Source organism: Penicillium expansum (genome assembly GCF_000769745.1).
Source record: "Penicillium expansum strain MD-8 chromosome Unknown contig190, whole genome shotgun sequence".
NCBI lineage: Eukaryota > Fungi > Ascomycota > Eurotiomycetes > Eurotiales > Aspergillaceae > Penicillium > Penicillium expansum.
In genome coordinates this window covers 144,684-158,996 of record NW_015971406.1, presented here as the reverse complement: position 1 = coordinate 158,996, position 14,313 = coordinate 144,684, and the positions used below count along the sequence as shown (strand labels likewise).

General features: G+C 48.9%; 6 protein-coding genes across 6 annotated transcripts; 4 read left to right on the top strand and 2 right to left on the bottom strand.

Annotated features, from left to right (window-relative positions):
* Positions 1-217: 217 nt before the first annotated feature.
* Positions 218-1,506, top strand: PEX2_057040 (uncharacterized protein; the record flags this gene model as incomplete). The annotated part of the gene is made up of 3 exons (XM_016742978.1): positions 218-594; positions 649-1,000; positions 1,063-1,506. 3 exons carry the CDS (start codon positions 218-220, stop codon positions 1,504-1,506), a joined length of 1,173 nt encoding a protein of 390 aa, XP_016595700.1.
* Positions 1,507-2,507: 1,001 nt separating this feature from the next.
* On the top strand, positions 2,508-4,308 carry PEX2_057030 (uncharacterized protein; the record flags this gene model as incomplete). The annotated part of the gene is made up of 3 exons (XM_016742977.1): positions 2,508-2,603; positions 2,667-2,786; positions 3,007-4,308. The coding sequence occupies 3 exons, from the start codon at positions 2,508-2,510 to the stop codon at positions 4,306-4,308; spliced, it is 1,518 nt and encodes a 505-aa protein (XP_016595699.1).
* A 966-nt stretch (positions 4,309-5,274) lies between these two features.
* Positions 5,275-7,095, bottom strand: PEX2_057020 (ribosomal RNA-processing protein RRP9; the record flags this gene model as incomplete). Its single annotated transcript, XM_016742976.1, has 1 exon — positions 5,275-7,095. One exon carries the CDS (start codon positions 7,093-7,095, stop codon positions 5,275-5,277), a length of 1,821 nt encoding a protein of 606 aa, XP_016595698.1.
* A 396-nt stretch (positions 7,096-7,491) lies between these two features.
* On the top strand, positions 7,492-8,224 carry pre1 (proteasome core particle subunit beta 4; the record flags this gene model as incomplete). The annotated part of the gene is made up of 4 exons (XM_016742975.1): positions 7,492-7,588; positions 7,643-7,892; positions 7,966-8,089; positions 8,147-8,224. The coding sequence occupies 4 exons, from the start codon at positions 7,492-7,494 to the stop codon at positions 8,222-8,224; spliced, it is 549 nt and encodes a 182-aa protein (XP_016595697.1).
* A 327-nt stretch (positions 8,225-8,551) lies between these two features.
* Positions 8,552-10,445, top strand: PEX2_057000 (ubiquitin carboxyl-terminal hydrolase family protein; the record flags this gene model as incomplete). The annotated part of the gene is made up of 2 exons (XM_016742974.1): positions 8,552-9,212; positions 9,280-10,445. The coding sequence occupies 2 exons, from the start codon at positions 8,552-8,554 to the stop codon at positions 10,443-10,445; spliced, it is 1,827 nt and encodes a 608-aa protein (XP_016595696.1).
* Positions 10,446-11,158: 713 nt separating this feature from the next.
* Positions 11,159-14,068, bottom strand: PEX2_056990 (uncharacterized protein; the record flags this gene model as incomplete). Its single annotated transcript, XM_016742973.1, has 4 exons — positions 11,159-13,076; positions 13,131-13,366; positions 13,423-13,779; positions 14,033-14,068. 4 exons carry the CDS (start codon positions 14,066-14,068, stop codon positions 11,159-11,161), a joined length of 2,547 nt encoding a protein of 848 aa, XP_016595695.1.
* Between the last annotated feature and the right edge of the window lie 245 nt (positions 14,069-14,313).

Below are 14,313 nucleotides of genomic sequence, written 5' to 3'. Positions count from 1 at the left end.
ACATAGATACTCTCCAATTATTACTTTCCCCAATATCAGAGTCCGGCAACTTTGAGGTCTTGAACCAGAGATAGCAAATGTATGTTCGGTTTTATCCCACCCCGAAACGAAGGTAATGCTCCTTTTGGCAAACATATAATTGATTGTCATGGAGTATTGTCTCTTTCGGGATAGAAGTTATGAGAGAAAGCCATGAAGCTCATGATCTAGCATCAAGATGGCGACCGTGGAAACATTGACTTCCGCCCCGATACCTTCGTCGGCAGCATGGTTCCAAATCGGCAAGCGGCCATTGCTGGCCAGTAACAAAGAGGGTTTCCCGTCGAAGAAAGTTGCCTCAATGCCAGAATTTGTCACATTTGATGCGTCGAAACATCTGGAGTTCACCCCACCCTCGAAACTGTACACGATGGAAGAGCTGGGCTTCTCTGGTAGCAAAGGGGTTTCCCCTATCGGTGTATCGGAACCGTTCTCACTGTTCTCTGCCGAAGCTGTCCAGCAAATGAGAAAGGAGATTTTGAACCCGGAGGTGCGAAAAAAGTACGAATATTCGAGTGACCTGGCCCAATGTCAACTGAGAGGATATGCAGCGGAGTGAGTCTAGCATATTGACCCATTTATGGGATAAGGTGCTGACCCTTTTAAAAGCTGTGCACCGTTCATTTATGATGCATGGAAAAGTCCCGAGACTCTAGAGATTGTCTCAAGTATCGCTGGCGTTGATCTTGTCCCTGCCATGGATTTTGAGATTGGCCACATCAATTTTTCCGTGAGCAGCGAGGAAGATAAATCGAGGGATCTTGCTGCTGCGGCAGAGAATAAAGAGCGCAAGGCCAGAGGGGAGTTGCAAGAAGATGAAAGTCCTATCGTGGACTGGCACACTGATAGTTACCCGTTTGTTTGCGTGACTATGCTGTCCGATTGTACCAACATGATCGGTGGCGAGACCGCTCTCAGAAATGGAAACGGTGAGGTGGTGAAGGTCCGCGGGCCGCAAATGGTAGACATTTTATCCGTCATATTACCAACTTTGGAACACTCCAAGCTTACAAAGGTGGATAGGGCTCGGCCGTGATTCTGCAAGGTCGGTATATCGAGCATAAAGCGCTTCGGGCACTGGGTATGACAGAGCGGATCACAATGGTAACATCTTTCCGTCCCCGATCGTCATCCATAAAGGATGATAGTGTTCTCACAACGGTTCGTCCCGTCTCAATACTCGGTGACTTGTATCATCAATTTGCGGAGTATCGCTTCGAGATGCTTCAGGATCGATTCCGTGATGCCAATCGGTTCATGCGGGACCAGAAAAGAGCAAGGCGTCAATTTGATACGGCCAGTCTCAAGCTGTTCATTCGCGAACAGATCGATTTTTTGGAGCATATGGATAAGGAGATTGTTGAAGATGACAAAGTCCAGAAGGGCATGTCCGATGGCAATCACCTTCGCTCGGACGAACTAAAACAGCAATGGAACAAGAAACAGCTCCACACTGCTAAAAAGTAAAGCTTAGTACCAGGGAAGCTACAAATACTTGGCCTGCTCTGGCCATATGGCTCTGACGAGCTTATGATGAGATGATCATTGATTTTGAACGATTTGATTGCTGCTTTCATTCTTGCGGGTCTTTTCTTGGGGTCCTTGGGTCACGATTTGACGTTTTTGTTTCGTTATATGGGAAATTGAAGTTGTTTGGTTTTCACTAAAGAAGATATTGAGAAATAAAGGCAGTTGCTCGGATATTGGAATTAAATGAGTATTTTCTCCAAGTTAATCAGACCCTAGAGACATAAACTCCCTCAAGTTCAATCACAGGCTTTGAAGGCTCTTGAATCGTGCTGCATAGGGTCTTTGATGATCTGTTAGTGAACCAGTTGATGCAAGATCTAGATGCGCAAGTGAGGTCGAATTTACTTTGATCGGCTATAATGTTGAAGAAAGATACAAGTCATTGGCTCACATGGTCTTGTCCTAGGAACCAAAGATAAAGCGAAGTCAAAAACGGGCGACTTCTTTGTGTTATAAGGGTCTGCGAAGGCTTCATTCATATAGAAAAGTCCCTTCACCTGTAAGAGGTGTACAGTTGCACTTGACATGCAGATTATTTTCACAAAACCTTTGAGAAAGTTCGACAAGTCCAAAATTAGTGACTGTCATATGAAGACCATCGATAAAAGAAAGTGACGAGTCACTTCCAAAGTTGCCAGGTCGAAGCTCCTTGGGGCCCCTTCCTCATGATTATGTGATTTCTTGCCTGAGGCCACCAAAACATCTGCCCTCTCACTTAAAGAATCTGGGCCATATTGTTGCTCTTCCTCGAGCCTTTCTCTCAATCTCAGACCGTCACGCTATCTCTCGCAGCGTTCTTCGACTTCTTAGCGTTTGTTTCTGCGAAAACTTGTTGATTACACCTTGCCACTTCGCGAAATTTTTACTTTCCGGGACCCCCACCGCATCCTGTCGACACTCGCGCATTCGCCTCAAGAAGCCTCACACGCACCCCGCTGATGGGCCACACCCCTAGGGTGGAAATAACAGCTCTTGAAGAGCCCCAGAAGGTCAGAATGACAGCTAGAAGTGGTTCTGGGGCCGAGGCATCGGGGGTAAGTCAATTCCCGCATCTGATTGAAGTGACTGAAAACTGTGGACTAACGCGCGTTATACAGCTGGTCAACACCCTCCAAGGCCATGTCGATGATATTCGCACTCTAATACAGTGTGGTATATGCATCCGTCCTCTTTACGAACCGTTTACTATCGCCTGCGGGCACACTTTCTGCTACTCAGTGAGTTTCATTATATTTCACTATCTCGTTGATGCTATTAGCTGACCGGAATACTTCATAAAGTGTCTATCATCATGGTTTGCTGGTGGAAGATCAAAGCGAACATGCCCGGATTGCCGAGCACCCGTCAAAACCCAACCAGCACCAGCTTATTTGGTGAGCTCTAAGAATCCAATTTTTAATTTATTTCATTGTATCTGACAAATCTCTCATGTTCCAGGTTCGGGCTGTTGTGCAGATGTTCACAGGTCGAGCTGAGCTTTTAGACAAGGGAGAAACGACCACAGAGCATACAAAGAACCAAAGGGACGAAGCAGAAAGACTAGACCAAGATAAGGCCAATAATCATCCAACCGAAGGAGGTCTATTCGGGGGTCTTTTCAAGCCCAAAGCTCCCCCACCCAAACCTTTCGTTGACACTGAGGACGGAGTCGTTCGATGTCCGCTCTGCTCGTGGGAATTAGAAGGAGACAATTGCGCAGGATGCGGCTATCGATACCGGCCGGGTTCTGAGGAGACGGATGACAGTGACTCAGCCGACTTCAGTGAGACTGACCTAGACTCGCTGGATGATGATATGGATGAGGAAGAGGAAGAGGGCGAGGGCGAGGGCGAGCTAGGGGGATCTGACCACTTCGACGACATCGACGACCATGATGGTGTTTGGGGAAACTTTGCGCTTCACTATTACGGGCCTACCTTCCCTGGACGCCCTAACTGGCCCTCAGGTGCTGGCCGGCAGCTTTTCGATCGCCTTGAAAACTTGATGGATGGACCTGGCATGATCCCATTGGCACCGCCGGTCCCAATGGGTCATGGCAACTATTTCGTTTCAGGTAACACCAATGGGACTGAATACGACGAAGAAGAGGAAGAGGAAGAAGGCGAAGAGGAGAATGAGTATGACGAGTCAGACTCATTCATCGATGCTGAAAACGACCACCCGCCCACAAGTTCCTTCATTGAAAGTGATGCCCATCGCCTCGGGAGTGGCGATATGTATGAATCTGAATCAGACCGTTCCACCGGTACCGTTGTAGATGATGTTGAGGGTGGCCACCATCCCATACCGACTGGGCTTAATTACAGAAACACCACACCTTACTTTGACGACGAGGCTTCTGAGGAAGAGGACGAAGAGGAAGTCTCAGGGGAATCGGACGATAGAGAGATGGTCGAGGAAGATTCGGAAGATTCGGAAGAATCTGACGAAGACGCAATCCAGACGGCACCGCCTCGTCAAGCTCGTCTACAATATCCACAGCAGTCCCCCTGGTTCCAAGCCCCCAGCAATGCTCCATGGCTTACCGCGAGGCCTCCACCTGAATCAATTCCTGACTCATCCGAGGAAGAGGAATCTTCGCCGCCTGTTAGGCCTGCTAGATCAACTGCGCGCCGTTCTATCCACAATGGGACCACTGCCCACAATGCGATCACCCTCGATGATTCCGACGAAGACCAGCCTGTCGGTCCAGTGAGAAGAACTACACAGAGGCGACGTGCTAGGTTCTCCCCATATTAAAGAAATCTTTCAACCGCCAACGCGGTATTTGCTTTCGCATCTTATCGACCCTCTTAATGTTTTGTTTTGGGTTTTGGCTTCAGCGCGGCGCTTGGGTAATGCTAAGAGGACTGTGGACATGGTTGGCGTTGTTTTTTTCCCTTCATCTTGATATCAAAAGCACGACCTTTTTTCGCTTTTTTATTTCCCTCTTTTTTCCTTCCGACGCCTTCAACGGCTGGACCCCATCCTCATGTTGTTTCTCACTGGCTTAGCCGTACTCTACGAATACCCCTACTTATCCTTTGCCGGTTCGATCTTGATCTTTTGTTGCCCTTTTCCATTGCAGTCGAAGAACTTAGTCTCTTAGCACTCAATAAAAAGTGGCCAAAAAATCCATTATCAGATCACATGAAAAATTCACCGGGCCCTATTATATCAAGTCCCTACTTTTCATATCTTATACTCTTACCAAACTTGCTCGTAGAGCGCACTAGCTTACTTCGTAGTGTTATTGTTAATATTACTTGTGTCTGAATGATACATAACTACATGTATCTACAACAGTCTACGAGTTTATTTCGAAAAAACAAATGCATCTGCCACTGACCCACCTGGTAGACACCCTATCTGAAAGCAAAGTAAACCGACAAGAACAGCCAGCAAACATTTTCATATAACGCATACCCAGAATTCGTAGGAATCCTTGGCTATCATTGGCTGCTGAAACAACGAACATTACGAGATTAGATGGAAGCAATATAAGATTGTAGTGCCTTTACCCTAATCACGGGGTGTACTTTTCACGGACAATGTTGCTTGAAATAGGGATATGATTGAATACTTCAATGCACCGAAGAAATCCGGTAAATATGCAAAAATGGTAAAATACACAGATGTGACTCCAAATACACCTGACCCCGAGCAACGCTCCCCATTTTACTCGGTCAATGACCAAGATCGAGACAAGAAGATTATGAACAAAATTTATACATCAGCCTTCACGGTGTCATTAGTAGCAAACGGAACTTCAAAGACAACAGCACCATTGCGGCCTCCCGAAGTGGGGCCCTCATGGAAATTGTTGTTGAAGCACTTCCACCGTGCCAATCGGTGCTCCTTGCCGACAGCGGCGATGATGGACAAACCACGAGGTTCGTGCTCGGTTTCGGACTTTTTAGATTCAGCTCCGGGCATATCAGATTCAGGGCGTCGTTCGAAGACAGCGATGTCGTTGATGACACCCTTAATCAAAGGCTCTGGCTCCTTTTGTTCAGCCGCAGGGGTGGCATCAAGAGCAAGAGTCTGGTTGAGTTGCTGCGAGGGGGTGTCTGGTGGTGTCACGGTACTAGGTAAGCCTGCACCGATGGGACCCAGAGCGATAAGGGTCTTTTTATCTTCTGAGACGCGCCATGCGCGAATGAAACCGTCCCAGCTGCCACTGAGGACAACATCGGTACCCGGTAGAGTAGCGAGTGCGGTAATCCAGCGGGGCATGGGGCGCATGTGGCGCGTGTTGTGGGCGGCAGTCGCCTCGTCTGTCTCGGGTGATAACACATTCAGAGGGGGGATCGGGTCCAAGCCATGAGCAAGACGGACGGTGTAGAGTGGCTTCTTCTTGTGGACCGACCAAAGGCAGAGGGAGCCGGAATCTGAGCCAGTGACGAAGTGAGTGGGTGGAAGAGGGGCAATGCAGTCGATGTTGCTTTCGTGGTAAGGGGCATTTCTTGAAGCGCCGCCGCGGAACACGAGTTGTGTTTCCTCAACAACTTTCCACAAACGGGCAGTGCGATCCCGAGCACCAACACTGACACATTCATCAATGGTCATGGCAGCAACTCCGGTGACATGATCCTGGTGGCCGAAGAGTGTTTCAACATAGGCGTGACCCGCTCCGCTGATAGACCATGTCTTAATTGTGCGGTCGTACGAGCCGGAGAACAACTGCTCTCCGGAACTCATCGTGGAGATATGGCGGGCAAAAGACAAGCTGCAAACCGAGTCTCTGTGGTGCAAGAAAGTCTTGCTTGGCGTCAAAGTCTCTGCGTCCCAGATGATAAGCTTATTGTCCGTTCCGCCGGTGGCCAAGAATTTTCCAGAAGGCGAGACAGCAACAGATATGATGCTTCCTGTATGTCCTTGGTCCTCGCCTGATTCGCCAACTTTGCGCATACCACGAGCATACTTCACACGCTTGGGCTTCTTGCGCTGGGGACGCGGGGGCCGCTTGGAGGTATCATTATCGCCGGTCGATTCTGTAGAGCTTGGAACACTAGGTGTAGCCAATTCCCACTTGGTCAAAGTCTTATCCTTGGAAACAATGTAGACAAATGGCGGGTGGACTGCAATGGCAGTGTTTGACTGGGTATCTGAGCGGAAAAAGGAATGGGGCGCCGTGGGAACGGATAGTTTTGCAGCGATTTGACGGAACGTCCGTCCTTTGAATTCATCGACATCCTTCTTCAATCGCTCCGCAATCAAGTCTCGGTCGATATCTGCGGCATCAAATCCAGCTTCGTCGACTTCTTCTTGAATGTTACCCAGGTAGCGTTCAGCGAGTTTCAATCTTCGATCCGCTGCGGTTTCGCCATCTTCGGAGTCCGATCCACTTTCGTCGCCTGACTCTGCCGTATCGATTGCGGCATCTTCATCCAAGTCGCTGCCTGAGATCGATTCTTCTCTCTCTCTGGTGCGTCGACCACCGTCGGTTTTGGCATCTACGCCTCGCTTTTTCGATCCTGGGGCTCCGGCGCGGTCGTCTCTCTTCCTCTTGCGCTGGGAATTGGGTACAGTGAAAAAGGACGACATGGCGACGTTTTGTCAAACCTGTCAGTTCTTGATCTCTGTATAAAGAAATCGAATGTATGGCGTTCTGGAAAGACTCGGACTGCGGAGATCAAAACTTCAACTTTTTTTTGGCAGAAAAAAAAAGCGCTAAGCGGCGGCTGACTCAGCAGGTAGCTGACCTCACGGGAGCTCCAGGCGTCAAGCTCACCGCGCGGTCCTCCTCACTTAACCACTACTCCCCTTCGTCTTCTCTGATCATCTACTTGCTTGTTATTTTTTTTATTTATCTCCCATACCGCAAATATGTAAGTTTATGGCAATCTCGCTTCTACAAATGGTCACTTACAGTTCGCTAGGGAGGTTCTTTTGGGTATCGCCGGCAAGGACTTCGTCATTCTTGCTGCATCCAAGGCCGCAATGAGAGGCCCGACAGTTCTCAAGGCCGAGGATGATAAGACACGACAGTTGAACAAGCACACATTGATGGCCTTCTCTGGCGAGTCTGGAGATACCGGTATGTAGCTTCTCCGATGAGATAAACAAGATGCTAATGAGATACCTATGCTAGTTCAATTTGCCGAATACATCCAAGCCAACGCTGCACTCTACAGCATGCGCAACGACACCGAGCTCAGTCCCTCCGCCGTCGCCAATTTCGTCCGCGGAGAATTGGCACGCAGCTTGCGGTCACGGAGTCCCTACACAGTAAACCTGCTGCTAGGTGGTATAGATCCAGTCACTGAGAAGCCTCACCTGTACTGGGTTGATTATCTAGCGTCACTGGCGCCCCTACCATATGCTGCCCACGGCTATGCCCAGTATGTTCCATGGTCCGCGGTGATGGACGATATGAAAGTCCAGGCGAGAGATAACTGATGCTGACTCTGCTAGATACTACTGCCTCGCTATCCTTGACAAACACCACCACCCCGACTGCTCCCTCGAGGAGGGCCTTGCGCTCCTCACCCTGTGCACAGACGAGCTGAAGCGCAGACTACCAATTGACTACAAAGGCGTAAGTTATTTAGGAAGCTATGCTCAAATGCCGTTATGCTGACACAATTTTCCACAGATGCTGGTGAAGGTCGTGACGAAGGATGGTGTGAAAGAAATCCCTGTGGATAACGATAAGGTGGTCCGGAGTGCTTGAAGGTCGACATACCACGGCGTTTGTTGTATCACATCTTATGACGTTTTTCCTTGATTCTGAGATAATCGAACGGTCGGCATGATTTAGGCTGTAGCAACTTTGGAAGTCAAGTAAGGAGTAGATTCCTAGATAGTCTTGAATGAATAATAGGCAAATACAACCCTATAAGCTCACCGCTCGAAGTGAATAGCATTTTGTATACGGAGTAGAACGCTTGGCATTGGTCTGACCATGGGCGTTTGACTTGTTTGCAACTGAGTCGCATCCCGAGCTCTGGAAAGTCGAGAACTCCGGGACCACCAACTTTTCGATCCAAACCATCTCACAATGTCGAAAAGACCCGCAGAGCTTCCCTTGGAGCAAGACTTCTCTGGCTCACCTGTATCGAAAAAGGCGCGCGTCGAGGACGACAATGACCTCGATTCCCGCAACGGCGCAGTGCCCGCATTCCCAACGAGCAGCGAAGAGCTGAGACAGGATCGCAATGATGTGGATGTCCTAGGAGCAGCTGAAATAGAAGGAGAGGAGCTCCAGGAGGGCGAAAAAGATCCCTCCGGGTTCTCGGATATTGACGAAGATGCACCTGCACTCAGCGCTCCGAAGCGGCAAAGCGCTCCCATGGAAGGCTACGGCGACCTGTACCTAGACACGATCAACCGTGAAATCCTGGACTTCGACTTCGAGAAGCTGTGCTCCATCAGTCTGTCCAACATCAATGTGTACGCATGCCTCGTCTGCGGCAAATACTTCCAGGGTCGTGGTCCAAAATCGCATGCATATTTTCACGCCCTTGAAGTTGGACACCACGTCTTCATCAACATTGGCACGAAGAAGGTCTATGTTCTGCCTGAAGGATACGAAGTAAATAACAAGAGTTTGGAGGATATCAAGTATGTGGTTGATCCACACTACACAAAGAACCAAGTGGTCAAGCTCGATAGGGAGGTGCATGATGCCTGGGACCTTTCTGGATCGAGGTACAGACCAGGTAAGAGCCTGTACAGTGATAAGATCGAAAGGGGGCTTTTTTGGGGGCTAATTGTTATACTTTCCAGGGTTTGTCGGCATGAACAACATCAAAGCCAACGACTACGTTAATGTAGTAGCTCAACTACTGGCACACGTTTTGCCAATTCGCAATTTCTTCCTCCTCCACGACTTCCCTACGCCTGGCACACCAGAGATAATTCTTCGTTTCAGCACGCTGGTGCGCAAGCTATGGAACCCCAAGGCGTTCCGGTCACATGTGTCTCCGCACGAGTTACTACAGGAGATTGCCGTGCGATCCTCGAAACGGTTCACTCTCACAAACCAGGCAGATCCCGTGGACTTTTTGTCTTGGTTCCTCAACTGCCTTCACCTCGCCTTAGGAGGGTCCAAGAAGCCCTCACCAACACCCACAAGTGTTGTTCACGCAGCGTTTCAGGGCCGTGTACGGATTGAAAGCCAAGCTATCACCGCTCACTCCGACACCCAAAACGCCCGTTTGGTATTCACTGAATCTGGCACAATCAATAGCCAGGTCACTCCTTTCCTCATCCTCACATTGGATCTACCCCCCACACCCCTCTTCCAATCTGCCAACCGGGAGTCGATTATCCCACAGGTTCCCTTGACTACCCTGTTGAACAAATATAACGGCTACACGGCGTCAGAGAAACTGGCCCACCGTGTCCGACACCGTCTCCTCCACCCTCTTCCTCCTTACCTTTTCTTCCATATCAAGCGCTTCAGCAAGAACCGCTTTGTTTCTGAGCGAAACCCAACCATTGTCACCTTCCCCTCTCCGCACAACTTGGATATGTCTCCTTATGTCGAGCCAAATCCCAATATTTGCTCACCCGGCGAGCCAATCCTCTACGATCTTGTCGCAAACATTATCCTCGATCCCGCCATCGCTGCACCCGGTGCAATGGATGATGCTGTGGATAAGGGCATTAATGCTGCGTCAGGAGCCGGCGGTTCTTCCAGCGGAGCAGGTGGTGGCAGCGAGAAGGTGTCATGGCTTGTCCAGCTTCATGATAAAGCTATGGAAGCCGAGAACACTCGCGCTAAGAACAGCGGTTCCACAGAGAAGCAGCAGCAGGGCCCTGAGTGGCTTGAGATTCAGGATTTGTTTGTCAAGCGCGCGGAAAGTGAGACACTGTTTACTCGCGAAGGATATCTCATGGTCTGGGAGCGGCGCAAGGTGCCGGGAAACAAAGGAAAGGGGCGTGTATGATCTGAGATGGTTACACCTGAGTTGGCTTGGGCTTTCAACTTGCTATTGTCTTTTACGTTTTTTTGTGTTTGAGAGTAAATGCAATGTACCATCAAATAATGACGACATTATGCTTTTGTTTGTTCAATATCTTCCACTTTCTATATATTTGGTCGGTACACTATTGGTCAGTCAATTCAAAAGAATCTACACAACAAATGAAGGGGAATTGTGAACTAGGTACCTTTAAAGGTTAACCATCGCTTTTTCTTAGGACCAAACAGCTCTATGACAGTTTAAGTATTGGCAAGGCCAGAACATCTTAGGAAATTTGGATGTGTGAGCACTAATCCTAGGATTAAACGGCATTTCTCGACTAAAGTCATTTTCCAACTCTTCTATAATCTGGTAACTCAAATTCTATCCTGTGCTTTGGTTTGAGAGGGATAGATGTCCAGACCCGACAACTTTCTACGATAAAATCAACCAGATGTCAAGCTTCCAGGAGTGTGGAAGATGGAAGAGAGCAGACATTTTGAGGGTTAGGAATAGTTTTGATTTTGATTCTAGCTAGAAAGGGGACCCCGTTAGAAAACACCCTCATTACTTCTCGAATTGCATATCGACATATCGACATACTCCACTTGTTACTATGTAATCATTGAGACTACAATTGAAATAGAGGAAATGTGGTAGACCTAGGAATTGAAACGGCTAAAAGAAACAAATATTCATTACAAGGTTCCCCAGCCACAGAACTTCCTCCCTATCCGCATCGTCGAGCCCACCAGGAACCCCCAAATCCCCGCTCTCATCGCAACTTGCATTCCTCTCACGAGAACGAGTCGGCAGGAATAGGAACATATGTCTGGCCAAGTTCGTCCGCCAAACCAAAGACCCAACGGATGGACATCTGAGAGACGCATAACGGAGGAAGGGTGTGAGATAATCCAGGATCGGGTCAATGAGCGAAGGTAGAGTGCTTCAAGCGGTGCGAGTATGATGCCGCTGATTGCAGCGGCGAGATGGGATGCGAGGGAGTCCACTGGATATGCCGAAAGAAGAGTGACGCGGTGGACTTCAGACAATGTGTTCGTCAGTTGCCTAGGAATCAGGGAGGAGGGTAGAATTGGCTGGACAAGGGTGTCGGATTGGGCGTCTTCATTATGGTCTGCATCTGCGACAAGGTTTGATTCATTGGTGGGCTCATCGTCATTTGGTTCTTCCACGCCATCTGGGAGAATGTTTGGAACCCATGACCCTAATGCTTCCTCAATTGACTCTAAATTTGGGGCGTCGGTGGCTTGAGTTTCTGGGGCCGGAATTTGGGGGTCTAATTCAGGGGCACCCAAGTCTTGAGGGGGAGTGTTGGATGGTCCGGCAGTGATATTTGAGAGGCCATCCGGATCTTCTGCCGCTAGAGGCTGCTGGGCCTGGCGCTGGGCCTGACTTAAGATCAGAGCTTCAAGGAACTCGGCTATGGATCGTCTGTCCATGGCATCTGGATTTGGATTTGATGGTGACACATTATTGCCCGCTAGTGCATTCAGCTGAGCAGGATTTGAGGGTTGGATCTGCGGTTGACGGTTCTGATGGCCCATCAACTCAAGCTGCATCGTGATAATGTCAGAGCTTTGGTGAATCAAGGATGCTCTTACGCGAGGCGACGTGGGAGGTGATGTTTCTGGTGATGACGAGCGAGAGAAGAGAGTATTAGATCGCGAGCTCTGTCGGTCCGTAGCAAAATCCTCACCATTTTGCAAAGAAGCTGTTTCGTCCTGCGGGGTTGAAGTAGCCGAGAGACGACTCGTTTGTCCAGCAGTGGCTATCTCGGAGAAATAGTCGTTGCTCATTTCCCCAGGCGATTGAGACATACGGTTTTCATTTGTAAGCACCTGATTCAACCCGATAACCGATTCTGCCTGAGTCAAATGCGTGGGTCGACTTGCATCCTCTGGTCGTGATCGTGCTCGTGATGCAAGAGCGGCAGCCTGGGCATCGGGAGTGATCCCCGGCGGCCTAGGCACGGGATCATTTGGCCCTTCTTCGGCAACAAAGTTGTTCTGGACTCCGACAAGTTCGTTTTGCAACGACTCAATCGAATTGCGTAGATTTTGAAGCCTCTCATCACTCAGGGACTGGAGAGCTTGTTTCTCTGTCAATTGGTTCGATCTTAGTCCAAAAATAGATGATACCCATCTGCGAAATGTGGCCAGTTCGAACTTGATGTCTTCGAATAGTGTGAGTCTGCCGCGGTATAATTCTTCGTCTGATCTACGGCCCAGGGTGGGAACCACCCACTCTATCAGGTTTTCTTCAAAGGCAACGCGGACTGAGAGTTCATCCGGAAGGGCTGGCTTCGGAAGGTGTCGTCTGATCAACCGATAGATACGCTCCTCAAGCTCTGGTCGCAAGTAGTACCCATAGAGGAACACTAAAACGCCAGGGGAGATTAACAATTCCAAGAGCGAATTCCCCAGGGAGTGAGGGGAGAAATCAGTGGGCAGTGGTGGCAGTTGCAGCAAAGATTCTCTGCCAAAGGGAAGCAAAAGTTTCGCGCCGGGAATTCCATATGGAGACACAAGGGAAAGAGATTGGAGTGTGGAGTACATGTAGAACTCCATAGACAACATGAGCACAGCATTTCTCGCCCTTTAATCATGGTTAGTTGTCTTGGATATCTAAAGGGACGAAGAATATACTTACCCTGTATACAAAAGCCCGAAAAGAGAACGAACTCCGAGTGAGTCGCCTGTCAAAGACTGAACGTAATCCCGGAAAGAGACAAATATCCGTTTCAGCGGGGTTTCACGAGCTATAGCCAACCCACTGGACATTGCCCAGGCAGGAATTCCCGAAAAATAGAAGTTGAGAATTCCCGCGGTATCTCTCTCGGACTGTATGACACTGAGTAATGCGGAATGGGCATAATGCTGGAAAGTCTGAACATTCGAGTGTCAGCGCAATCAACATTTAGAGTAGTCGGTAGTGCATTTACCTGTACTCGACCGGTGACTGAAGAGGTCCACCAGGTACCAAAGAAGATGAACAGTTGATCAAGAGTTGTTATGACAAGTCCGAAGTCATTTTCACTCGCAATCTGGTTGATCTTTTGCTGTTCATTAGTGATGCTGGAATTTCGGTCTTCTCCACTGACGACAATCCCCATTGTTGAAAGGATATCATTCTTTGCTCTCCGGAGTTCTTTCCCTAGAGTTCTGGACTCGGGATTAACAGGGTGTCCTCGAGAATCATATTGCTGCATATAATTGTCTGCATGGACATTGGAAATGCGGCGGACTGGTGTGGAGGGGTCAACTGCCGCATTATCGGGAGCTTCGTATGGGGACCGGCCCTTGAAATCAGTCAATGTGATGTACAATCAGGTTTAGAACTACGCTCAATTAAGCATGTATGGCAAGACGCGTTTGGGATGGGTTTGTATATCAGGATAGAAATAATGAGACAGGGTCAGGTGGTGACTGGTTCGGTTTCAGAAGACTTTAGGCTTCTCGAGATAAAGCATAATCCATTGTCACGGTCCATAGACCCAAGGTTTTCAACTGCAAATATAGGGGGAGGTACGCGCGTAAAAAGGTGAAGCTTACCAAAGCGAGCCGGTTCAAATAAGCCTGTCGACCCATATCGTGCAAGGTCACTGGGCTAGTAGCGCAGCCACATCACCTTCTAGTATACCATTAACACAATACCTGCCGAGCCCTGTGGACTCAAAATAACAAGCGATGAAGTACAATCAGACGAAAGCCTGGCGGTTGAAAGTACACATGTGGTTAGTGATACGGCTACACTTGGCCTGAGGCACGAGCCATATCTTATCACCAAACAAACAGTGCAAACATCAAAAAAAGTTGCCCGCTCAAGCTGCCGT